Source organism: Triplophysa dalaica, chromosome 1 (genome assembly GCF_015846415.1).
Source record: "Triplophysa dalaica isolate WHDGS20190420 chromosome 1, ASM1584641v1, whole genome shotgun sequence".
Taxonomy (NCBI): Eukaryota; Metazoa; Chordata; class Actinopteri; order Cypriniformes; family Nemacheilidae; genus Triplophysa; species Triplophysa dalaica.
In genome coordinates, this window is record NC_079542.1 from 6,819,753 (window position 1) to 6,845,619 (window position 25,867).

The 25,867-nt window shown below is 37.9% G+C and overlaps 1 protein-coding gene across 1 annotated transcript in view; it reads left to right on the plus strand.

Moving 5' to 3' along the window:
* The window catches only part of galnt18b (UDP-N-acetyl-alpha-D-galactosamine:polypeptide N-acetylgalactosaminyltransferase 18b), a 69,704-nt gene that overhangs the window by 26,913 nt on the left and 16,924 nt on the right, over positions 1–25,867 (plus strand). Inside the window, exons 3-8 of the mRNA XM_056747980.1 lie at positions 1,680–1,875; positions 3,939–4,105; positions 11,092–11,275; positions 11,839–12,036; positions 13,011–13,125; positions 22,509–22,694. Coding sequence (XP_056603958.1) covers positions 1,680–1,875; positions 3,939–4,105; positions 11,092–11,275; positions 11,839–12,036; positions 13,011–13,125; positions 22,509–22,694 — 1,046 coding nt within the window. The remainder of the gene's footprint in view (positions 1–1,679; positions 1,876–3,938; positions 4,106–11,091; positions 11,276–11,838; positions 12,037–13,010; positions 13,126–22,508; positions 22,695–25,867) is intronic.

The following is a 25,867-nucleotide window of genomic DNA, read 5'->3' on the forward strand; positions in this document are numbered from 1 at the left end:
TTGCAGAGAAATATCAGAAAACCACAAGGGTAATTTTATATATATCTCAAATGTTTCCAACTGCTTTTAAATCCTGAGAAAATCGCTATTCTAAACAGTGGACAGGGGATGTTTAGTCGCCTGTAAATGGTGTCAAACCCGCGTTACCCTTTGTTACCCCCTTTACTGACGTAGCAACCTCGTGACACTGTCGTAGACAGATGCAGAAGTAGTTTGTAACGTTGGTCCGTCTAGCATTATTACAAATGATGTGGGTACGTTCAAAATAACTTTTACTTGATTGATTTGAACACCTAAAATTGCGCAGTGTGATCACACCAACGAATCGTACAATTACTGTAACATCTATGACTAACAATTTTAGTTTTAAACCATATATTACTCGGGTCTAATTCATTATAATGAAATAAATTGATTTCATCAAACACAACATTATAAAACTTTATTACTTTACCTCTGCCGCTAACATGATTTCTCGTTCCGGTCTTATTGATGTATCCGCAGTACCATCAGCGCTGGAGTTGAAGACAACATATCCCATCATTCCACGCTAAACAGTGTCATCAAGCTACGCGATTGTTGTTGTTTTGATCGTGCGGTGATTCCTACAAACTGTACCTTTAGGTATCGTTTATGTTTTTAGAGAAAAACCCAAATGGAAACAAATGAGCCAATTGTTGACATACTGGACAGTAATAGCATGAGTATGAGAATTTATGTTGAAACTACGGAGTTCGCATCTTGGCAAAAAATTTGAGCAAAGTTTGAAACATTGTTGAGATGTTCATGAAAATATAGTTTTTTTCTCAAAAGACAATGGATTGATATTGGGTTTTGTCTTTAATCTGTATTTTTGTGTTGCTTTGTATGTTGCATTTTCAGTTGCATTTTTGTATGCTTGAAGATATGAGCATGCATTAAATCCATTAACGCTGGCTTTATAAGTGTTTCACCGCTTGAAAAGATGTGCTCAGGTCTCAAAGCAACTTATTAAAGTTTATCTCTAGTGAAATGCTGACTGAGCTGTAATGATTTTCTTTCATATATGTTTGTGATATTTAATTAAACAGTTCATTAATCCTTAATTCGGTTTACTTTCTTAAAACTGTTAATGAAGTACTTTGGGGCCGGTTTAGTTTCAGAAAAACAACATCATTGAAGCTTAGAAATCCATTTGATATCTACCGGCTTCATGTCTGCATGTGTGTGTGGTGGCTGGAAGATTTGGAAAGATCATAATAGATAGTGAAGCAGAAAGGTCTATCAAAGTGACATTGTTAGTGCAAATAGCGGAAGAGGGATTTATACAGAATGAGAGTATTATGTAAGGATATTGTTTTCATAAGTAAACAATCATGTGGAGAATACTGAGCCTCATTGAAAGCTGTAATGTTTTTCTTTCCTCAGTCTGATTTTCTGTGAATGAGAGCAGTTGGGTTGCTCTGAATTCAATTCCAGTTGCAATTTGATGCTTTTTGAGGACATTTGTCATGACTGTTTATATTAAAGCTAGTCACCGTTAATTGCTTAAAACCTTATAGTTATTGAAATATAGCCCTTATGATAATTTGTGATTTTATTCAAGTTAATACAATTTAATGATTGACTGACAGAAAAACTAGCCCTTGTGGGAACTTTCGGTAGACTCCGTCAGTGTTCTGTCTGTCTGATCCTTACAGAGTCCCCACTGAAAGCAGATGACAATCAGGTTGATCGATCTTTTTCGGACTCGTCCTTGTTCAACCACTGGGGTCAGGATCTGGGGCCAGAGAATCGCAGGGTGGCCCTTAAGATGTTCCAGTATTACGGCTACAACGGTTACCTCAGCGATCGCCTCGCCATGGACCGACCGATCCCAGACTACAGACCTGATGGGTAAGTGCTTATCATCATTGATGCTATAATCCACTATTGGTGGTCTAAAATCTACTTTTGGTCACACCTTTCGTGCCAAGTGAAGTAACCGCTTCCAGGGACATTCTACTTTTAAAAAGCTGTGTCTATGGAAAGGGTAATATGTCTTAAAAATACTGAGGTATTTCAAAATAGTATCCTTTATTCTATATTATTTATACTTTTTTTATAAACTTTATTACTTTACTTTCCTGTAGCTCAGTGGTAAGAGCATTGTGTTAACAACCCAAGGTTGTGGTTTGGATCCCAGGGGATTGCACATACCCATGTAAAATGTATAGGATAATGCAATGTAAGTTGCTTTGGATAAAAGCGACTGCCAAATGCATAAATGTAAATGTAAATGTACTTTCATTCAGAAGTTGGGGTCACCTGAAAATCTTTTTATTTGAAGGTCTATGATTAATTGTTTAAAATAAATGCAAAGTGCCAACACTAAGCATTACATTTTCTTATTGAAATTGATGATTTGAATAATGAAGAAAAACAGCTATTAAGAGACCAGGGTAGCCTACATAAGAAGTCCTTCAATAATGTTTAAAGCGTACTATCTATATACTGTACATTTTAATATAAATAAAATATACATTTTATAAAATAAACATTTTTGATTTATTTTGGATTATTTTAGTCATTAATAGAATTTTGAATTAATAATGAGATTATTTTTCCTACAAAAATAATTACAAAATAAAATGATTATATTTTAAATATTATTTTTTTATATATATGGCACAAAATACTCTCTTATATATTAATAGGGTGGCTTTTTCTGTATTGTTTTTTCTTACAGGTGTTCCAGCTGTATTTAGAATATTACACATCATGGCATTGTGTTTTAGCATTAAATGTCCGTTAATTTTACAGATAATGTCCTGTCAGAAAATTACCATGTAACAAGGTTCAATAGAAGGAAGGAAGGAGCCGGGAACCGGCGAACATTTAAATAAAGTTTAATCAAAATAAACAAACAATTACACAGAAGTAAAATGCCGGCAGCCACCTCACAGTCGACTGCCGGCCACAAGAACATAAATACAAACTTAAAACATATGTCCGGGCCCGGTCCTCTCTCATCAGCAGTCCCGTCCCTCGTCCTCTTATGCTCCCGATTTCCTCCGTGAGATATGCGGGACCGGTGTACACACAGCTGATTCCAACTATCACTCACGCCACCGGCCCCTCCTCGTGGCTCCCGTCCCGCCTTCCTCAACACATACCACCATATGTTTTTTTTATAAAGAACGAGTAAGTGACCCTAAACTTTTCTGTTGTTGTACATTGACGAACATATTTAAACCGTCAACATTTTTTGCAGTCTTGTATTGATTGAACTTATACGACAACACACAGTTTATGCCAACCCACACTATTTTGACAAGCTTTGAAAGCGATGTGTGTGAAAAACATAATTACTCCAAAGTCTGTAATTACAGGATGTGTCTCGCTGGCAGCAACATAAAGAACTCCTTCACATTTGATCACATCTGTTCTCTTCTCGAGGCGGAGCAAAATTCGTGTCGAGTACCTGGTCTAAAAGCTTGTTATAAACTCCAGTCTCACAAGAACATCACAACATTACCTATTATCGTAAAAGGGTCCCTGAGTTTGCCAAAATTCTCCAGTTTTTCTAATTGCCCAAAATCCATTTAAGTCAAGTCAGTTCACTCAGCATCCACATTGGTAAACGCCCCCAGGCAGCTATTTTCAGTCATGCAACGGTAGCTTCTATCTGCATAAATGGGGAAAGACATTTCCATACCAGTAGGTCGAGATTACATTCCAGTAACACCGGTTTCAAATCCAGAAAAAAATCTGGAAAATAGGCAGTAAGGCTTTTTTAAATGTAAAGCAGAAATACAGTATTTCCATGTATAGTTTAGCCCTTTTTATTATTACCAAATAGATCAATTGCTGAATGCCCTCTCTCTCTCTCTTCTCTCTCTCTCTCTCTCTCTCTCTCTCTCCCTCTCTCTCTCTCTCTCTCTCTCTCTCCCTCTCTCTCCCTCTCTCTCTGTCTGCAGGTGCAAAAACATCACTTACTCCTCCAACCTGCCCCAGGTCAGTATAGTCTTCATCTTTGTGAATGAGGCGCTCTCAGTCATTCTGCGTTCCATCCGGTCAGCCATGAACCGGACCCCAAGCCACCTGCTAAAAGAGATCATACTGGTAGATGACAACAGCAATAACGGTACGTTTACACTAAGCTCAAAACGCTTAAAGTGTTAATGATAATGAATGTCCATAACTACTTCCTGTTTAAATCGAGAAATGCAGCAGCAACCGCATGCCTCTTGTCCTAGTGTGTAAGCTTCGTTTTCTCTGTGTGCGACTTCAGTTTGAATAATGACCCTGTATGGCCTAACAACATTCTTTCTTTAATCTACCCCTTCAGTGGATTTAATGAGCAGCGCTGCTCATTGGATTAAAATGGTTGGTGAAAGAATAATAATCAGCTAAATAAAGAAGAAATGTTTGCCCTAGAAAGATTATCCTAATAAGGGGGATGAATTCTCTCTCACCATGTGCCTTGCGTGCCGGATTTAGTGGTTTTGTCTTTATCCCGAGCAATTTACAAATGAGGAATACTACAACAAAACCAATTTGTTCTAGTGTATGGGCAACATGAGAATTGCTAAAACACAAACTGAGAAAAGAACCGAGAGTACTGTATGAGCTACCCTTACAAAAATGAACTATGGAATATATGGTTTAAGGCCTACCTAAAGTTTTTGTTTATTTGTAGAAGGGGTGTCTGTCACAAAATGGTATTGTCAATAATCGTGATATTAAAAACTATGATTATCGATATTGTGTTAATACTATACATTTAAAGGGATAGTTCAGCCCAAAACTCCAATTTGCAGTTTATTTACTCACCCTCAGGCCATCCGAGATGTAGGCCACATTTTTTCTTGAGTAGAACCATAAAGAAGATTGATTGTTAACAATAAACCTTCTCTGCTTAATATAATAGGAGTACATAGGGGCCGCCGTTCTAAGAGTTCCTAAAGCACATCATTCCAAAAAGCGGCTCCTGGCGACATGTTGACGTTTCGTGAAGCGAATCGTTTGATATTTTCATTAAATTGAATGTCATTTTTTAAAATATTAGCCATAATGTGCAGCCTCTGCACACAATCGCAATCTTCTTCTTGTAGTATTTGGAGGCGGATGGCATATCAATGGCTGGTACGTTTAGCGCCACCTGCAGAAAGGGAGTGTTGATGCTGTACAGTATGGCTAATATTATAAAAAATGACATTCATATGTATGAAAATATTGAGAGAGTCACTTCACGGCAAGCATAGAGGGCTGCGGATTTACCAAACAATCTTCTTTATGGTTCTACTCCATAATCACTCTCGGATGGCCTGAGAGTGAGTAAATAAATGGCAGATTATTTTTGGCTGAACTATCCCTTTAAAATACATAAATAGTATGATACTATGAATAGATCAGCGCTTATTTAAAATTTTGCTTTACTAACAAACACTATTTTGAGTGATTCGTTGGCCTTAAAAGAGAAAACGCAAAACAAAATTAAAGATGAATTTGACTTATACCATTATTTATTTATTTGTGAAAACATTACAGTAGATATGGTGATAATATTGTTATAGTGAAATCAATTATCGTATAGTAAAAATCGCATATTGTGACAGCTCTATTTGTAGTAAAACCACAGTATTAAAAAATTCTGTATTCATACATAGTATAACCATCGTATTTTGTGGTTAAACTATGGCAATGCAAATGGTGGTCAGTAGGACAAAAAAAAAACATGGTTCATACACTTTACTATAATAAAACCTTGGTTAGAGATGTTGGCAAGAAACTGTAAAGAAAGTACTAAATGATTATCGTTCTTGAATTGTTTTGAAACAGCATATACTGTAACATATTGCAAATGGCATGTTGGCAGAAGGCAAGCTAACATAGGTGAGATAAATGTTTTAGCATTTCACAAGAAAAGCTCCTCATGTTAAAAACAATCTGTAACTTCACAGATTATCCAGGTTTTAACAAGGTAAAAACATCGGTGCAACATTTATCAGTCCACACCTGAATGTTTCGGTATCACACAAATTTCTCCCGGATGTCATTTAAAATTAGGCAGACATCTCTATTAAACAAAACATGCTGTCTTTGATATTATTTTTTAATGTCATCCCATCATGTATGCCAGTGAGCAATGTGTTACCGATTTACCCGTATTATTACGACCGGCATCTGTAATCTTATTGCCGCTAACTGTCGTGACTTCAGTGGCTCTGCGGAGCACATCAGGTCCTTTCAATTGTGAGTATTATCTACGGACATCATTCCCTAATGCGAAACATTGCCGGGTTCAGCTCACACTTCATTATGGTGCCGATGTCACCATGACTGATACGAGGAGAACGAGGGTAAAGTGACCCAAATGACATTCCATTAATTGCACAATTTGGAGGACCAGCGGCCCACTTGTTCGGCTGTTACAGTGTATCATCCCGTGAATTCTGACAGCTCTGTCTTTACATACAAACACAAGGGTCGTGAACACTTGAGACATGACACTCTGTGTCAAAAATTGACTGACAGTCAATGACAGTCAATCTCTCAAGACCATAACAAGTCAAATTTAATTTTGCTGTACGTAAGACCTGTGAACAAGCCTAGATAAATGAACTGCTGTGGATAAATGATGAATAGCTACTTCATTGTTTAAGATGATCTAAAAATCACCTTTTCAGCGTTTCAGTGGGAATTGAATAAAAATAATGAAATCTATAATAATTTACATTTGGCAGATGCTTTTATCCAAAGCGACTTACATTGCATTAACCTGTACACACGGCATTAACCTATACACCACATGCGATGAGTGAATTGACAGGAAGAAGGCGGCACAAACATTTCGGAAGTAATCGTACATCTTTTATTAATGTGATCGAACTAAATACTCTTCGAAGATACGATGTATGCAATACTACTCTATAGGTACTCAAGATTAATATGAGAGTGGCTGCTACCCCGTTTGTTTCACCCGATTTAATGCTGCGATCTGCAACTTTTCCTCTCTATCGCCATCTTTGTCTAAAACCCAAAGTGGAGGTCTGTAACAAATCTCAATAAAATGGAAGGAAGGAGGCGGGAACTGGCAGACATTAAACATTTATTAACAGAAATAAAAACAGCCGGCGGCCCCTCACGGACGACCGCCGGCGAAATAACATAAACATAAATACAAACACAAGTTCGGGCCCGGTCCTCTCTCTTCGACGGTCCGGTCGCTCGTTCCTTTTATGCTCCCATCTCCTACGTGATTCGAGCCCGGTGTGCGCACAGCTGGCGCTAATTCACAATTACTCACCGGACTCGAACCACGGTCTCGCCCCGCCTACTCTACTACATACCCCCATCACCCCTCACAGGCCGGGGGGTACCCCCGCGACTGTGCAAGCTCCCTCCCTCGGGGGGGGTGGGGTGGGGGGTATGCAGCGACGAGACGAGACAACGGAGACGGGAGCCCTCGGAGCGATCGGAAAGAGAGAGGGGAGAGAGGAAGAAAAAAAAAAATCCGGTTCCCCGACATGCTGCCGCTCGTTCCTCAACCAGCCGGAGTACTCTCCTTCGCGGTGCCTTGCGGTGGCCCTGGGGCTTCGGTGGACGGCTCGACCGTCTGCCCCCTGGCGGCCGGCGGTGGCTCCTCCTTTATCCGGGAGTCGGGGCGGGTTCCCCGTCCCCTGTTCCTCCCCCTTGGGCGGACGGACGCAGGCTCCGGCCTCTGGCAGGCGGTGGCTCACCCGGCACTTCCGCCCCCTGCTCCTCCCCCTCGGGGGACGGACACAGGCTCCGGCCTCTGGCGGACGGCGGCAACCCCCCCGCTCCCACTTGGACGAAAGCCATCCCACCTCGACCCAGGGGCGCGGCAGCAAAGGTCGCCGTTCCACCGAAGTTTTGACGGTGGCCGCACTGTGCACTTCCGTTTCCCCAGAGCCACCGCTTCGGGCAGCCACTGGCGGACGCCCTTCGTCCGCGCTGCCCGAACTCTCCGGCACCGCGAGGCCACTCGGCGGCGAGGACTCTCCGACAGCATGTCTCTCCTTCCTCCCGGGTTTCGGCACCACTGTAACAAATCTCAATAAAATGGAAGGAAGGAGGCGGGAACCGGCAGACATTAAACATTTATTAACAGAAATAAAAACAGCCGGCGGCCCCTCACGGACGACCGCCGGCGAAATAACATAAACATAAATACAAACACAAGTTCGGGCCCGGTCCTCTCTCTTCGACGGTCCGGTCGCTCGTTCCTTTTATGCTCCCTATCTCCTACGTGATTCGAGCCCGGTGTGCGCACAGCTGGCGCTAATTCACAATTACTCACCGGACTCGAACCACGGTCTCACCCTGTTGACATGACTTCCCAACTTTAGATATGGCAAAATAAAAGATGCATGGATGGGAAAAAGAAGAGCTTCGAAGTGAGTTTAACACCACAGATTTAATTTAAATGGCTACTCAAAAGGTTTGACACCTTCCCTCGGTCAATCTCATATTAAACATGATCTCAAAACTAGCCTTGGAGTTTTCAGTGAAGGACGTGCCTGATATTTAATATCATCCGGCTGTTATCGTGAAATAAGCCCCTTCAGTGTGATCACACTGTCGGGGCTTATTTCTGCTATTACAACCGGCTACCTGTACATTATCCCTTACTTTGCTAATGCGTATAAAATATGAATGCTTTCAGTCATAACTTCATGTTATTGATTTGATTATAAATAATATCTAGCCTTATTATGAGTCATTACCATTCCGATCAATTGTTATTTCCTTGTTTATTTTAATTATTCATTTAGACAGAGATAGAGATGGAGATAAAGGATAGAGTTTTTGCTTTGGTATACATTCAGAAGACCTGCCGTCTTCCAGTTCCATCATAAAACTCATATTTGCAGGAGGGGAAACGTATAAGAGCAATTTGTAGACTTACAAGCTGTTCACATCCAACATCGTCTGGCTTTTAGAAAAGACATTCTCTTCACGTTCGCCAGTACAACTCCACAATCTCAGTGTTCGATCAGGGATGCTGGTCGCTCAAGGATAAATTCTATAGTCGTGAGCCAGCCTAAGCACAACATCCCACTCAAGGGCAATGTAAAAAATAAGCTTTTGCTTCTGCCATGCCTGTGTCCTGTGTTATGATCATTAATGACAGGCAAGTCAAGAAAAATAACTGTAAGGGGATGAACACTGTATTTCACTCAATCGTCCCCATACTTGAATCATTCTGTGGCTCTATACATACAATATACTGTTGTATACAGTGTAACCTTTTTTTCTTATAGATATCATTCATTTAAAGCCGTGTCCATAAGGTACCATTTATAAAACCTATCGGCCTGTTTTATGAATATAAAGCATGTGATGTTTGCTTTGTAGTCATATCATTTGCTCAAAGGCAGGGATGGTAAATAATTTCTAGCCACCTACCAATGATCATTTTATGCTCTTAAAATTGTGGACAATGTATCCTGTGACCTTTTTTTATGGATTTTTATATTCCTTGATAGGGTGTAGTTTCTCTTTTTTCCAAATAGCTTTGTCATATTAATATCTTGTTCGGTGTTTTCTCGAATTTGTATCATACTCCTCATATTTTGAGGGTTTAATCGAACCTGAGGGAATATTAGCAAATATGCTCAGAGGACATTTGGTCATTATTGTGTACTGTGACTTTTTTATGGTAAAAAAACATTTTCGTTTCAAACTGTTGAAGAACTTTGGAAAGGCTATTTTATGCTTTTGAAAGGTTTTTAAACTTATGCGACTACCACGAGGAACTACGACAGATAGGGTTTGTATACAATTAATTCTCTGTCATGTGGTTGGACCATCTGTAGTTTTTGTCCCACCGAAGAAGAAATACAGTAGGAAAATTCTACTTTTGGTTGGGTAACCCCGTGGTCCCCAAACCAATTTTGGTTGGTGACCAATTTTTTCAAATTAAACTAACAAAACAGACTTTAATCAAGTTTGTGTGCTTCTTACAGGCAAAAAACTATTATAAAGTGCACAGTTTAGTGTGCAAACAGTGAATGTAATGTACTGTTGTTGTGTCAATGTAATATCTATAGGCCTAGTACAAAAAACATTACAGATATAAAATTATTTTATTTTGTGAAATTTAGTGTTAGGGTTATATCTCTTACTGTTTTGTGTTCAGTTAAATATTTTGCCAGGTTGTAATATTATATAAAATGTAAAATAATGACTAAGCTTTGTTTTACTGATATTTGGACAGGCATAAAATTATGACCATTGACAGGTAAAGTAAATGACACTTATTATCTCTTCATCACGGCACCTAGAGGGTGGGATATATTAGGCAGCAATTGAACATTTGTCCTTAAAGTTGACGTGTTAGAAGTATGAAAAATGATCAAGCGAAAGGAAAAGAGGGCCAAATTTTGCTGGCAAGACGACTGGGTGAGAGCATCTCCAAAACTGCAGCTCTTGTAGTTTTTTCCGTCTGCAGTGGTTAGTATCTACCAAAAGTGGTCCAACGTAGGAACAGTGGTGGACCGGCTTCGGGGTCATGGGCGGGCCAAGGCTTATTGATGCACGTGGGGAGAGAATGCTGGCCCCTGTGGTACATCAAACGGTTCCATTGAAAAAGCTTTCAAAAACCAGGGTAAAACCATTGTACACATCTGTGCCAGGTTCCCAAGTTTATATGTTGTGTAAATTTCAAATATCCAGGTAAATGACTTTTCCTATTAAAGAAAATACAAACAAAATGAATGTCCCTTTATATTTTTCACTAAACAAAAGACTTCTGATGTTTTTTTTGAGTGGGAACTCTTTGCGCTTTTCTGTTTAAGAGAGTTTTAAGATAGCTTCTGTTTAAGCTGGTTAAGAGAGGTTATGTGTGATGAATGAACTTTATGAACGTTGCATTGTTTGCGAGCACAACAATATCTGACTCAGCACCGCATGCAGCTCAGCATCCTGGTTCAATTCTGCTCATCTAGTAACACAGATAGAATAGGCAGTCCTGGGAATTCATATTGACACACAGAGAAACAGCAACATCCTCTTTTCTTTGACCAAGGATGAGGATAAATCCTCCAGGACACATTATAATGTGCTCTCTCTCTCTTTTTTCTTTCTCTCTCGCTTTCCTCCCAGATGAGTTAAAGGAGAAATTACAGGACTTTGTCATGGAGACCAATACCAAGAAGCCCGGTTTCATTAAAGTGGTGCGGCACAGTAAGCAGGAGGGGTTGATTCGTGCGCGTGTGAGTGGCTGGAGAGCCTCCTCTGCCCCGGTGGTGGCCCTGTTTGACGCCCACGTCGAGTTCAACACTGGCTGGTGGGTTATATGAGAACTCTACTCTTACTGCTCCTTTCAATTCAAATGGTCTAAAGCATTCCCGTTGTTCATTCGCTGACATGAACTGAAGGATAGTTTTCCGGTAGAGGTATGAAAAGAAATGCAGCCTCTCATTTCTTAAAGGGCCAGCTCACTCAGAACAAACGTGTTCCAAACCTGTATGACTTTCCTTTTTACATGGAACATGTAATTAAAGGTTTCAATGAACTTAATTTAAAAAGGTTTAAATTTTAAAGCGGTTCGGAGTCGGGCTCATTACATTCTGACCCAGATCTGCGCGATTTAGACACCCACAAATTCCTGCTTTTAATCTGCTTTGATGTTGAACCTGTCCTGAAACCGTGCTGTGGATATGACTGAAAAGGTTCTGTTTTATTATTGAGAAAGCATCGATTGTACAGAGTTTCCTGTTTTTAAATTCTTTATGCCTTGAATCATTACGATTAAGGTTTTATTATATGTTCAAAACAAACAAAAACACAGACATTTTCACAGCATGTTCACTGGGCATGTAATTTATTTGAGTGTTTTGATGTTTGCAGGGCTGAGCCAATCCTCCAGAGAATCAAAGATGACCGAACCAGGATTATATCTCCATCTTTTGACAATATCAAATACGACACGTTTGAGATCGAGGAGTACCCGCTGTCAGCTCAGGGCTTTGACTGGGAGTTGTGGTGTCGGTATCTGAACCCGACAAAATTCTGGTGGAACTTGAATAACAGCACTGCGCCCATCAGGTGATCTGTTCAATGAATTATGAATATTCTAATAATTCAACAGTCACCTTTCTACTTAACTATCCAATGGCTAAAGCATTTTAACAAAAAGTACTATCAAATACAAATAAACAATGTAAAGTTTGAATACACTGTTTATACAAAATGAAATACAATAAAATACAAATAGATAATATAAAGCGGATTTGAATACACGATATGTACTCAAATAAAGTACAACAAAAACAAATAAAGAATAAAAAGCAGGTTTGAATGCACTAAATAAAATACAACAAAATGCAATGTAAATAAACAATGTAAAGCAAGTTTGAATACATTATACAATAAAATAAATTACAAATAAAGAATAAAAAGTAGGTTTATATAAAACATATAATAGTAATAAATAAAATAAAGCAGGTATGAATACACTATATATAATAAAATAAGGTACAATAAAACAATTAAGAATAAAACGCAGGTTTTAACGCATTAAATAAAATACAATACAAATAAAGAATAAAAAGCACGTTTGAATACACTATATATAATTAAATAAACATAAAGAATAAAAAGTAGATTTAAATGTGCTACATAAAATAAAATGATAAATATTTGAATAAAACTAAATAAGAGAAAATACTTAAGAGTAAAAAGCGTGATTGAATGCATGTTTAATGCAATATATTTGTTCATATACGTCTATACTTAAAATCGCCCATTTTTACATAATCCATGTGTAATTCTAGATTGGAGACTTAGTGTTAGGAGGGGAAACTGTTAACCACTTTAAATGTAATATCATGAAATCATCATATGGTTAAAAACAAAAAACAAAGAAAATTATTGACAATCTGTCAAATTTCATATCAGTTCATCCTTATTACAGCGCAAATGGTTTTCCAAATGCATGGCCAGTAATTGTATTCTGATGCTATATGCTAAGGAACGATTAGTGTCATTTTCTTTGACCTATTATGTGTTTGGCTCTCTAGGAGTCCTGCCCTGATTGGCTGCTTTGTGGTGGACCGGCAGTACTTTGAGGAGATTGGACTGCTGGATGAAGGGATGGAGATTTATGGAGGAGAGAACGTGGAACTGGGTGTGAGGGTGAGAAATGTCATTCTCTACAGACTGTGAGCTAATAAGAATAATGGATTTACTCTTGAAAGATTAACGGCTGTAATGTCTCATTCTTGGCAGGATAGCTCAGACCTGCTACCATTTACTTTAAACCTTGTCAAAAAACGTTTTTATTTGGTTGTAATCGTGCATTCTGATGAACACAGGGAAAGATATTTAAAATAATGCTTGTAACCAAACAGGTTTTGGCCACCATCGACTACTACAGTAAGAAAATTGCTTTACAGTAGCCATACATTTCTTTATTCTGTTGAACACAAAAGAAGATATTTTGAAGAATGTAGGGAAGCAAACAGTTCTGGGGCACTTTTGAATACCATTGAAATTTTTCCTAACTATGGTAATCAATGGTGGCCAAGAACTGTTTGGTTACAAGCATTCTTCCAAATATCTTTCTGAAATGTAAACAGATTTGGAACAGCTCGTGGGTAAGTAAATGAAGAGCATTTTTATTTTTGTGTGAACTATCCCTTTAAGTACCCAGATGATGAACTAATTCAACCGAAAATATTGTGATTACAACCCCGGACACTTCACATACTCAAAGGTCACAGTTTTGGTATGCATAAAAGTAGCAAGGAAAAGCATATTTAGAAAGTGGTAGTGACCCAAGTCTCAATCAAAAATATAAAACAATATTCAAACTGAAATAAATATGCTGATTTTGCATTCATTGTTAATCAAAAGTGTGGATTAAACCCTTTTCAACCCTATCTAGCAAAATAGTGAGTGGAAAATGGAAATACTGAAGGACATTTCACTCTATCGTCTTGGAAACTAGGGATGCACCCAAATCTAAATTTTTTGCCAAAGTCGAATAAAAATGAAACACTTGGCCGAAGGCCGAATACCGCACATTGCTTTTTGTATCTCTATTTATTTATCCATTTTTTTTCATTGTTGCATAAACTGAATAGTCAAAAAAATGTGTTTTTTATATTTGTCTTTCTAAGTAATACAATATTATTTAAAATAATAATTGAGCAAAACTTGTAGACTAATTAAAACAAAAAATGTTGCTCTCTCCCTTCTTGAATAACCTATAACCTGTATTAGGGCTATAACTGACTGCTGAAAGTACTGTACTCTATACATCAAAACACTTTATTAAAAGTGTCATTTAACATTAAAAGTTAAAAATAGGAATAAGAGAAAACTTGTGAATTATTATAGGCAACACTGCAAAATGATTTAAAGGAAATAAAAAGCATCCATGCAAGCAATTCTGACTGACAACCATTTCAGTTCACGTCTCTCCTCCAAACTCCGCCCATAAAAGCTGACTGCCCTTCAGAAGGTGCACTTGTTGCCGGGATGCACCGAACATACTTTGACAAGTTGTTTAGTACAGAGAATTGTGTGCACGACCACTGTATGATGTCAAAGCCAAAAGGATGACGTGAGCGCCATTTACAAGTTACCGACCGGTCTGAATGAAGACATTCATTCAGAAATGTACTCCTGTGCGGCAAGTTCCGTGATGTGTCTTTCTCTGACACTTAAATATGCTCCACACTGTCGAGCGCTGACACATTTATAAAGTGCGCACGTCTCTCTCTCTCATATAAATTGATCGCCACAAAAATGGTCATTCTCGCTAGCCATAAAAAAAAAAACCATAGGGCCAATTGTGATATCATGTGGACTTTTAACACATTTCAAGAACTTCGCCTAACACTACCAATGCTCCACAGCCATGATTATATTCACAGTATAGCTCAGATTCTAATGTCTTATTGGTTTAGGTCTTATAAGAATTTAATGAACCCTTAGGGTAGTTATGTGCGTACCGCTTTGCAAATAACACTTTTCTATTTAATTGAATTACAAATCCCACATGGAAATGTTGTTTCTCTGCTTTAAGATTATTGCGGTGCTGAAAAGTTACCATTACGCTTCACCTTTTTGAACAAGTTGTCTTGCAGTATTGCACAGCATTTTGCACCATCCATTCGTTCCTCTTTTTAACAAGACGCCCAAGTCAAGTCCCTGCTGATGAAAAGCAGCCCCACAGCATGACTACAAACCCAAAACTACCACTTTCACTCAAGGTGTGAGATTCGAGCCGCGGATTTTCGCCACACGTTCGCTTAACATGACTTCACAGATTTCTTTTTATAAGTAATGGCATCTTTTGTGCCAGCTTGCCTTACAGACCAGTGTTACTCAGAGTTGGCAGGTTCACCTTTACTTCCTTTTTAACGACTGAACTCTGTAGCTCTCTCAAAGGGAACAGCGTCCTCTCTGTGACTGCCCTCAAGTTCGTGTAGAGATGTCTGAAGGACGACCCATTCTAGTCAATGTCTGGGCGGTTTAATGTTTTCATTTCATTATAATTGAAATGCTTGGATAGTATTTTTTACTATTTTCAGGGTGGAAATAAGCATTATTAAGCCAACCTTTAATTTCAAAATAAAATTCGTCCATAATGAATTGTAAAGCCCAAAGCCAAGATTTTGTCAAGAACATGTGATCAGGTGTTTGTTATTGATCATAGATAGAAGCCAGCATTGGACAAATTTGTGTACTTTGGCAAACAGCATTTTTCCATCCATATTAATATTAAGAGTGACTTTCGGTCCTTATACCGAAATGTGTTTATTTAGATTTAGGTTTCTTTCTCAGTCAGACATTTAGTTGTTTAGAGAACAGGTCAAACATCATGAACTTCCACACAAAACATAAATAATAGCATACTATAAAATCCATGTTGCACCAGGGGATATTTCCAAACAGCTTGAAAAGTTCAATAACTTGTGTCATCCGCACTTCACTCTGTTTAGTTTATTATGCCCAGCTTCAATATATTTCAATTTATAACCAGCTGGTATGTGTTTATACTTGAGCAGCATATCATTTTTTGGTCATTTGGGGTTTTAACATATTTGTAAGATTGTACTTATGCGATCTTCCTTTTAAATAAATGCCAATGAAATGAAGTGCAATGAAATTCTTGCATTTCAAATGTGGCTGAAAGGTTTGTTTAATAGCACTTTATATACAAGTTCAGGCCGGAAAATCCATACGGAGTCATGCAGTAAATCCAATAATAAAATCCAAAGACTAGAGGACAAACTCCCTGCCACTCTGTGAGAGTCAGCACGGCCCTGAAACGGGTTGACTTTCAATGCATTGACCAGTCTGTCCAGGCACGGTAAAATATAATCATCAGTCACAGTAAAGGACAGAGTGGGTCGGCATTAGCCTCCCTGGTAATTTTCCCTCAGTGAATGGCATGCTTTCAAGATTTTTATGCGTGATAATGGGCCACTGATTGCTTTTCTGTGAAAGCACATGCAATTTTCCTCGGAGACGCAGTTTTTCACTGTCCCTCACTGCTTTGTGGATAAATGTAAAGTGAATCATTTTGATTGCGCTGAAAGTCACACAGAGACAAATTGTGGTGCATTTTTACATGCACTCAAACACTGTTTATACCAGGTGATGGTAACAGCACTGAAAGGACATGATGCTGTGAGAAGCTAGAGATGCTTTAGTCAGAGCTACTGCCATCTACGTCATTTAACCTATAGGATTAGTTGGCTTCATGTGTCTGAAGTATATAAAGTTCTCATACACACTTCCAAAGAGAGATGAACTCTGCATCAGTATAAAAGTCAAATATACAGCCGTGGAAAATTACCAGACCATTAAAAATGTTCCTTTAATCAGCATTTCTAGATGTACAGTATTGTGGTCATTTCAGTACAGAATTTCAACAAAATCAAACCTCAGGAGTGGCATAAAGTCATCAAACAGCAATGTGAAAGCGTGATAAGACAAATGAAAACTGCAGAAAAATAAAATTGTATCATGCAGAGTATGTATTGCTTAAAAGTGAATCTTGTTCCATATGGAGTAATGTGACCTGTTTCTCCAGTTTTCATTTGCTTCCAAAAAATGCAAATACAGTTTCAATTAAATTTTGGTAGAATTATTATTAGTAGTTTACAGAATGAAACAAAAATTATCATTTTACCTTAATGCGTACGCATTAATAAGTAGTCAATTTAAAATTAGAAAAACTCAGACTCAAGTCATGATTTCTTTTCTATGCAGTTTTGTGTGTGTGTGTGTGTGTGTGTTAAAGTCAAATGATGTCAAAATGATAAACTGGTCCAGAAAGCACTTTCGTTTTTGTGTTATTGTAAATATTTAAATCTTACATCTTGCAGATATATGTTTAACATTTTGATATGGTTATAAATGCTCTGTTGGTTGTTGTTTTTTCAAACGTTGATGTAGTCTTAAACTAAAACAGGAGATTTTATGTTTTTACTATAATATAAAAAAAAACATTTAAAAAATGCAGAGGTTCATGGATTACATTCCTAAGGATTCAGACCCATGAATTCTCTAGCAGCAGTCATGATACAGGACAGCACAGCCGTAAGTGTTATATTTTTAATTTGTGTTAAATGCTGAAAGTGGGTGAGACGGAAATGAATCACATGCTGTCTGAAACCTTCTGAGGTGACAAACGGAGATTGTCGCACAGTGTGAGCTTTCATGAAGCATTTATGTAATATGCAAATGAAATGCCTCCTCAATCTCATGAAAAAAGAAAGGACATTATGTGGAACATGTAAGCAAATTATAGAGATAAAATAAATGGGTCATCATGAAGAAGTGTGATCGTTCAGTGAACAGTCTTCACTTTTGTTCATGAAATTTGCTACCATCTCTAAAACAAATTCTGTTGATCAATTCAAGAACTTATCTGCATGTTTGTTAAGTAAACTCATAGCATGTGTAGCGTTCTACTCTCCTCTGGGAGGGGTTTGAGTAAAGGATAAAGAAATTTGAGCTTGGTGCTAGTGTTTTTGCTGCAGGCCAAGGTCTAAAGGACATCGAAGATCATTGTTTGAAATCTCACTGTATCTAAAGGGAATGTGGGTTTGCTGATGAATCACCTCAGGAGTTGAAACAGATGGCCTTTTTCTAGTCAGTGATAGAAGGTAACTACTGTTATCTAGAATAAAGAGTCTCCTCCGCACACTATTTTGTCCTCTGAGATGGTACGGCTGGAGCATAATTGATCAATGCTACTTTACATAAATTCTCGTTTCCAGCAGCTTTTATTACTGCTGCTCAGGTTCAATGCAGTATGTCGACTTGCATAACAGTTAGTTAAGCTTAGAAAACTCGATATAGCAAGGTGAAAGAAACTCAGAAGCTGGTATTTATAGAGATGTCATCCTTACCAGTCTTTTTCATTAGAGCTTTGCAGGGTTGCAAATTCGATACAAAAATACCTCGCACAAAACACACACAGATCGCAGTATGTTGGTGCCAGATTCACCTCTATCTCCTCTGACAAGGAAGAAAGTAGTGGAATTGATTGGCTGTGTTCAGATTGACAGACTAGCGTGCTACTCTTAAAGGGGTCATATGGCGTAAATACGTGTTTTTCTGTGTCTTTGGTGTGTTATAAGTTGCCCATGCATGTATTAGACACGTAAAATTGCTCAAATTAAAGTGTCGGAACAAAAGATGCTTTCTATCTAAAAGCGAATGCTCACACAGACCTGCCTGAAACGCCTCGTGTAACCACACCCCCACAAATCTACGTCCATGGTATCATTTGACTAAGACTGCCCAAATGTATACGCAAGTAAGGTGAGCGTACCTCTTACCATATTTGGAACATCAGCTTTCAAATTGTACTAAGAGGCGTTACATTTCCGTCTCACGTTTGCAGTATATTCGGCCAATCACTACACTGTTAAACTGGCCAGTCATAGCACACCTTGCTTTTCACAGCGAGGAGCTTTGTAAAAAAATCTTACAGAGAAGCGGGGCTAAGATGCACGGTACATGCACGGTATGTGTAAAATACAGCGCTTTTAACCTTTTATCGTGTATACACATTGCATTACATCTAAAACAAATGATAATATTCGTTTTAGCCGTGTCATATGGCCCCTTTAATCTTTCTGTCATATGTAGTATGTAATGTGATCGTGCTTGCTTTTTCAGAACTATGTTGAACTTATACTCTGAATAGTATGTAGTCACTGTGTTTATTTTTAAACTCAAATCAAAATCTCATTTCAATTATAAATGTATTTGGTAAGAAGCTGTGACCTTAAGGTCCAGTGAACATGGAATTTTGTGGCATCTAGTGGTGAGGTTGCGAATTGCAACCAACGGCTCACTCCAGCCCTCCCTTTCGAAACCCTACACAGGTTGACAGAACAGAAGATGTCCGCACTTTTTCGCTTGTATGCCGAAGGAGATAATCTATTTATAAATCACGCTCTGTAGAGCAGTTTGTTAATTTAGGGCTGCTATGTCGAATTCCATGCAAAAGGACCCGCAGTGTATTGATAGAAATAGCTCATTCTAAGGTTATGATAACATAACGCTTCATTATGTAAGGTCCTAATACACCTCTGAAGACATAGTTATGTGTATTATATTGCATCTCTGTCAATAGATCCTCCAGAAAATTGCAAACTGGACCTTTAAGTGAGATAACGCACAGCCGATTGTTCATGATCACAAAATAACTTTCTTCAGGCTGTTAAATGACTCTTTTTTTTGCAATTATAGCCAGCTGACTGTATATTATCCCTTACATAATATGTGCTTGTTTCACATGCTATTTCAAAACGAAAGTGTAGGCTGTATTCACTGTGAAGTAGGCGGCAAGCCGTAGACTAATGTTCCATATAGCCATTGTTTTCCTGGCAGTATATTCTTCCACGTCTCTGTGATATACAGCGGAGTACACTACACTTCACAGAAATGAAGCGCTCTTGAACAAATGTTTGTGCCAGGAAATGAATGACATTTGGGCTCATCTGAACCAGTGCACTTTGCAATCAGTGTGATCACGATAGAATAAATTCAAACATGGGGAAGATCACTGAGAACGAATGTTAGCACACTGGAGAAAAGTGGCAAGTTATCTCTGACAAACTCCTTGCTTCTCTCACTTTAGAGGAACCCGTAGGAGAACTGGCAGACAGACAGAAGGGCTAAAAGCATGCGATGACATGAGCGCACAGTCACGTACACACTCCAGAAACAGACATTTTTAAACCACCCACTAATCAGTTCATTGCGCGTGATTCTTACAGTAGACCAAAGACTGTCTAACATCGTTTTTGACAAGGGTAAATTATAACCGAGTAATAACCGACCATAATGCACGCTATGGTCAATAACAACAATAATCTGTGACAACAGCAATTCCACCCACACAGAGAATCTTTGTTTTCTTTGTTTCTTTCAATTGAACAACTGCCAGTTTAGTACATGCTAGTAAGTGCTTTTGATTGCAGTTCTTACAATGATCTGGGAAAGCATCCAACGTCAGCGTATTTTTATTTTCACCTTTGTCTTATACATGTCACCGTGGGAGTGGATTTTGCACGGCTCATGTTGTCCTCCGTCTGAATGTTCAGGGGGATCTCATTAGTATTCGTAGGTATTCTTGAGTAATATTCATAGGTACATTTTTTGTATGTATAGATAAATTATATGGATCTATTATAGAAATATAAAAGTTGTCAAATTATAATCGATTCCAAAGTAGATGTTTGTGCTTATACAATGTGTGTGTGTGTGTGTGTGTGTGTGCGCGCGTGTGCGTGTGCGTGTATGTTTATATGTAAATATAATGCACACATAAATGTGTATATATAACAAATATTTGCTTAATTATGTATGAATCTTTTGAAATTTGAAATTTATATTTAGATATTTTATGATATGTATAAATATATAAAGTATTACACATTTCTTAAATGTACACATGTATGTTTGTGTACTTAATAATAAATATTTAAAAAAGAAACAAAAGCACTTTTTGACAGCACTGCTATTCGAAATGGTAAGAATATTAAAAAATGATCAAAACGACTTTGTAGAAAAATATTTATATACAGATTTTTATTTGTTAATAGGATTCAGTGTTAATTGAATCTTATGGAAATGTGCTAGAATCACACTTTATGTACAAATACCTATGTTTACTCTGAATGAGATGAATGTTGTCATGCCTTTGCCATGAAGATGTTCCCATAATGCACACACACATTTTTTTTAAATCTCACTTCATTTTGTTACTGCATAAACAACAGCCACTGTAGGCTGACATGTCTTATGAAGACCTCAGTCTCCTTCATAGATGTCACAGAGCTCATTATGTTCACTGTTGCTCAATGACTTTGAAACACTTTGATGCTTCAGATTGCGGTTGCTGTACGTTTTGACACATCGCCAACAGCCGCTGCTGCTCATGTTACTGCAGTTGCCAACTCGCGTTGAAAATAAATTACTTCAGGTCACTTTGTCACGGCAAATTGCTTGCCGTGTAAACACCCCTTAACAGTGAGCTATACATTGATAAACAGTCCTCTTTGAGGTATTGTGACAGCTTCATCTAACTGCTTACTGTGAAGGCAGATGGCACCTGCAAAAGCACACTTTACAGTTACTTCATATCTTTTCTCTGACTTTAAAATAAAGTCCTGACCTCTAATACAGTACGTGCTAATGTCAAACTGTGGTTTTTGAAATTTAACCAAGTATAATGGTATTATGCTCTTCTCTTCAAATTTAGTTTGAAATTTTGCATAAATATAAATATGTTATGACATATTATAAAATGTATTTGTTAAGGCTTTAGGGCGGTTTCCCGGATAGGGTTTAAGTGTCTTAATCGAAAACAACTTTCATTGACATACCTTAAAATATATTAGTGCAATTGTTTTGTATTAAGATTTACCATTAATATTTATGTAAAGCATGTTTTTAAAAAGGACTTGAATATCTTAACTTAACTTAACTTAGCCCTACTCCTGGTTTAAGATCATCCCCGTGCGGGAAAACGGTCAGTTATAATGCTGAAGTGACTTTCTTGAGGAATCACCTTCATCCTCTTAAGTTTTGGTGGTGAACAACATGTCTCATACATGTACAATTAAAGTGTATTATTGATATGAATTCCATTCCAATAGAGTGTCTACAAAAACAAACTTGAGAAATACACATTTTTCTTCATTCTTAAATACATGTAAATGCCTTTACTTTTCTTAAATACATGTAAAAAATAGTATTTTGTTCTTAAAAATGAATTTATGAAATTAACTTTCAAGGTCTGAAAACTTCACCTTTTTTGTTGTGTTTCCCAGTTAGTCCAGTTTTTTTTTTTACTGTAACTTCAGGAAAACGTGAAAACATTTTAGTCTTGTCTCTTATTTTTCAAGAGCTATATATTTGGGAAAGACATGAGAACTATCTTGCCAAGAATAATTTTATGAATTTCATGAAAATGAAAAAAAAACATGAAAATGATTTTGATGTTGCACATGACACTGTAATTTTGTGTGTGTGTGTAGGTGTGGCAGTGTGGTGGAAGTGTGGAGGTGCTGCCCTGTGCTCGTATCGCTCATATCGAGCGTGCTCACAAACCCTACACGGAGGATCTCACTGTGCATGTGCGCAGAAATGCTCTGAGGGTGGCTGAAGTGTGGATGGATGAATTTAAGAGCCACGTCTACATGGCCTGGAACATTCTACAGGAGGTAAGGACATGTGCTGGTTCAAGCCATATATGTCAAGTGTGAGGGAGCAACAAGCGATATGTCATACAGGAGCCATAATACATTAGGTGCCAATACAAATTTACTGGTTTCAACTAAAGCTAGACCACTACCTGTTGAGAGAAAGTGTTTTTTTTAAACCAATTCCGCATTGCACAAGGTGCAAACAACCTTAGTCTTGTCGATGTTTCTATTGGGAAGCTTCTTAAAAAATAAAATTCCCTGAAGCAAACCCGGCGGCTTCATAGCTGCATCCATGTTAGCACGTCACGTTTGATGCGGTAATTTCACAGTAACGTTATGTTGTGTTCAGACCAAACGCGAATGGCGTGTCAAGCGCGAGTGATTTATGTGTCAATGCAACGAGGCAATAGACCTAATTGCTGAGCGAATCGCGCGAATGAAGCCCTGGTCATGAGGTGATGAGGCGGCTTCTGCTTCCGCGAATGACGCGAATCACGCGAGTTGAAAAATCTCGTTCTCGCCCCGTACAGTGCAGTTAAGCTGGTATACATCCGCGCTAATGTTGACATATATTCATGTAACAGACATCTATTTATTTTTAAATAAGGTAATTTTAAGTTTTCATAATTTTGCCTTACATTTACATTGATGCGTTTGTCAGATGCTCTTATACAAATGCATTTAGAGGTGTAAGGCTATGTTCACATTTGTCATCTCGTTTAAAACTGCTAGTGTCTGTTTTAAATTTTATTCCTATGGAGCAAACCGGCTTTTAAAAACAAATGCACATTTTCAATGCTAACCAATGACAAGCGAGCAGCGAGACCTGGCATTTCCATAACAACATGCAAGCAAGGTGATTGGTCGAGCAGGTTAAAGTTAGAAAAAATTGAATGCTGGCCGAAAAGCCGGTTGGAGTATAGTTTCGTATAAAAGTTTCATTTTCACTTCCAATAACTTTTTGATTGAATTTCTGGCGAGAAATTAGAATTGTAGATTTAAAATATGTGATTAGTTATTGCAAAGACGCTCTCTGTTTATAATTAAAAATAGAATTGGTTACGCTGCCAAAGAAGTCTGTCTCTCTGAGCTGCCTTCGTGGACAAACGCTGCCTCTGAATATTGCCAGCTGCTATTTGCAATCACAACGCTGCAGCTTTATTTATTTTTTACCAAAAAAGCAACAATGTCAATTGATTTTCCTTGTCAAAAAAAGAAGTCAAATGTGAACATAGCCTAACCTTTTCTTAGTAAATGCAACAGCAGTTCAACGCTATATTATAACATTTTGGGTTATTTGTTACCATTAGTGTTGTTGTGCCTAGCTGTGTGGTGAAATTTAGCAAACATTGCCAAGTTGGCTAGTGGCTGATTGAGTCAAAGATGGTGTTGTTTCATCTTAGCTGAGATATCCACCAGGTTACATAGTCACCCTGAGGTTGTCAGGCTGGATAAACAAGTATGCCCGAGTTATCCTGCCGATGACTGGTTCTCGACAGCCAACCTCCAGGTACCACAGTGGCTAGGTGATCTGACATCCGTGATGCCCAGTGCAGAAGGAATAAACAAATAAACAGAAATTTCTCGCTGTTTGTAATATAACAGAATGAAGACAGATTACGTGGAGGCAGCCGTCACGTTATTTACTTATTATTTATTGATGCACATATCAGTATGAGATGGAAAATTTCAGATGGAAAGCGAGCCACATGATGAATGGATGCAGATGCCTTTGAACCAGTTTCTTAGATCAGGGTTGCTAACATAATCTCAGATCCTATGAAATGCTATACGTAAATATTCTCTTTCTGTTGTTGGAAATAAAAATGCTCTTCAGTTTTCTTTCTAGCTTTTGTTAACCGTATTGTCGTGCACAGCATAAGCTTATGCAAAATAGATCTGATTACAAAGGCAGTCAAAAAGTGATTCTGAATGCATAGAGAAATACAGCTGTTATTGTTACTGTCTATTAAACAACCATTACCTCATTTATAGTTCTCCAGCCCTCAGCTTGCCTCCGAGCATATTTTACAGTGCTCCATTTATTTAGAGAGCTTTGGCCCTGTTCATGCATTCATCAGCGAGACGGCAATTAAGATCGGAAGAGCGGAGGGCGTTGTGAGATTGCAGCAGTTTTCCGAGCCTAAGCCGAACGTTGAAGAGGATGAAGGAAATTAGAGTTGACGCAGGAACAAAGACGTGATTCTAACGCGTTGTGCAAAGCTAGGATCTTCCTTTGTTTGTCATTTCCGGTAGCTAGTTCACGGCTGAATTACAAAAAATGTGTACTCGTGTCTGCGATTTATTCCTGGTTTTATTTATTTTTCTGGTAAGGTTGTCAATAATAACTTGTTAATGCATGTTAAATACAGTATGTTATTGAATTTATCGTAGCTGTTTATCGTATATTTTCTGTGAAGTTTCCTAAAAAATACTCTGAGCATTCACAGCTGATTAAAACTGTCGCGCACACAAGCTTTCCTCACGGAGAACCTATTTGTTGGTAAATGGAAAACACCCAATTTATGGGTAATTGATTTGTATGTCAAACCCAGACGGGCTCTTTAAAGGGACAGTTCCCCCCCCAGAAATCTGTCATCATTTAATAAGCCTTGGGTTTTTCCAAATCTGTATACATTTCTTTGATCTGATGAACACAGAGAAAGATATTTGGAAGAATGCTTGCAACCAAACAGTTTTTGGCCACCATTGACTAGTAGGAACAATTAAAATGGTTGTCAAAAGTGTCCCAGAACTGTTTGCTTCCCTACATTCTTCCAAATATCTTCTTTGTGTTCAACAGAAAAAAAAATGTATTAAGCAATTTTGCCATAACATAACTTTAACATAAGTAATGTCTTTTATTTTTTTAGCTGGTAAAATGTCACTTTTATCGACACTTTTATCGTCAGTTATACTAGTGATGGACTGCAGGCCAAAAGTAAAAATGCCATCCCTTCAGTCCAGAAAGTGGTTTTATTATTGTATTTTTGCAGATTTGCATGCAATTTATAAATAAAGGATCCGTTGTTTTTCACACGGATGAGACCAGTTGCATAAATTTGCACCACAAGTGTTTTCCACACAAATTGCCAAATCTAATTATTATTACAGCCTATTATTTAGTTTTCGTTCATTAAAAAGAAACTGAATTCATTAACTCTGTAAAAATGTTTAATTTACAATCGATT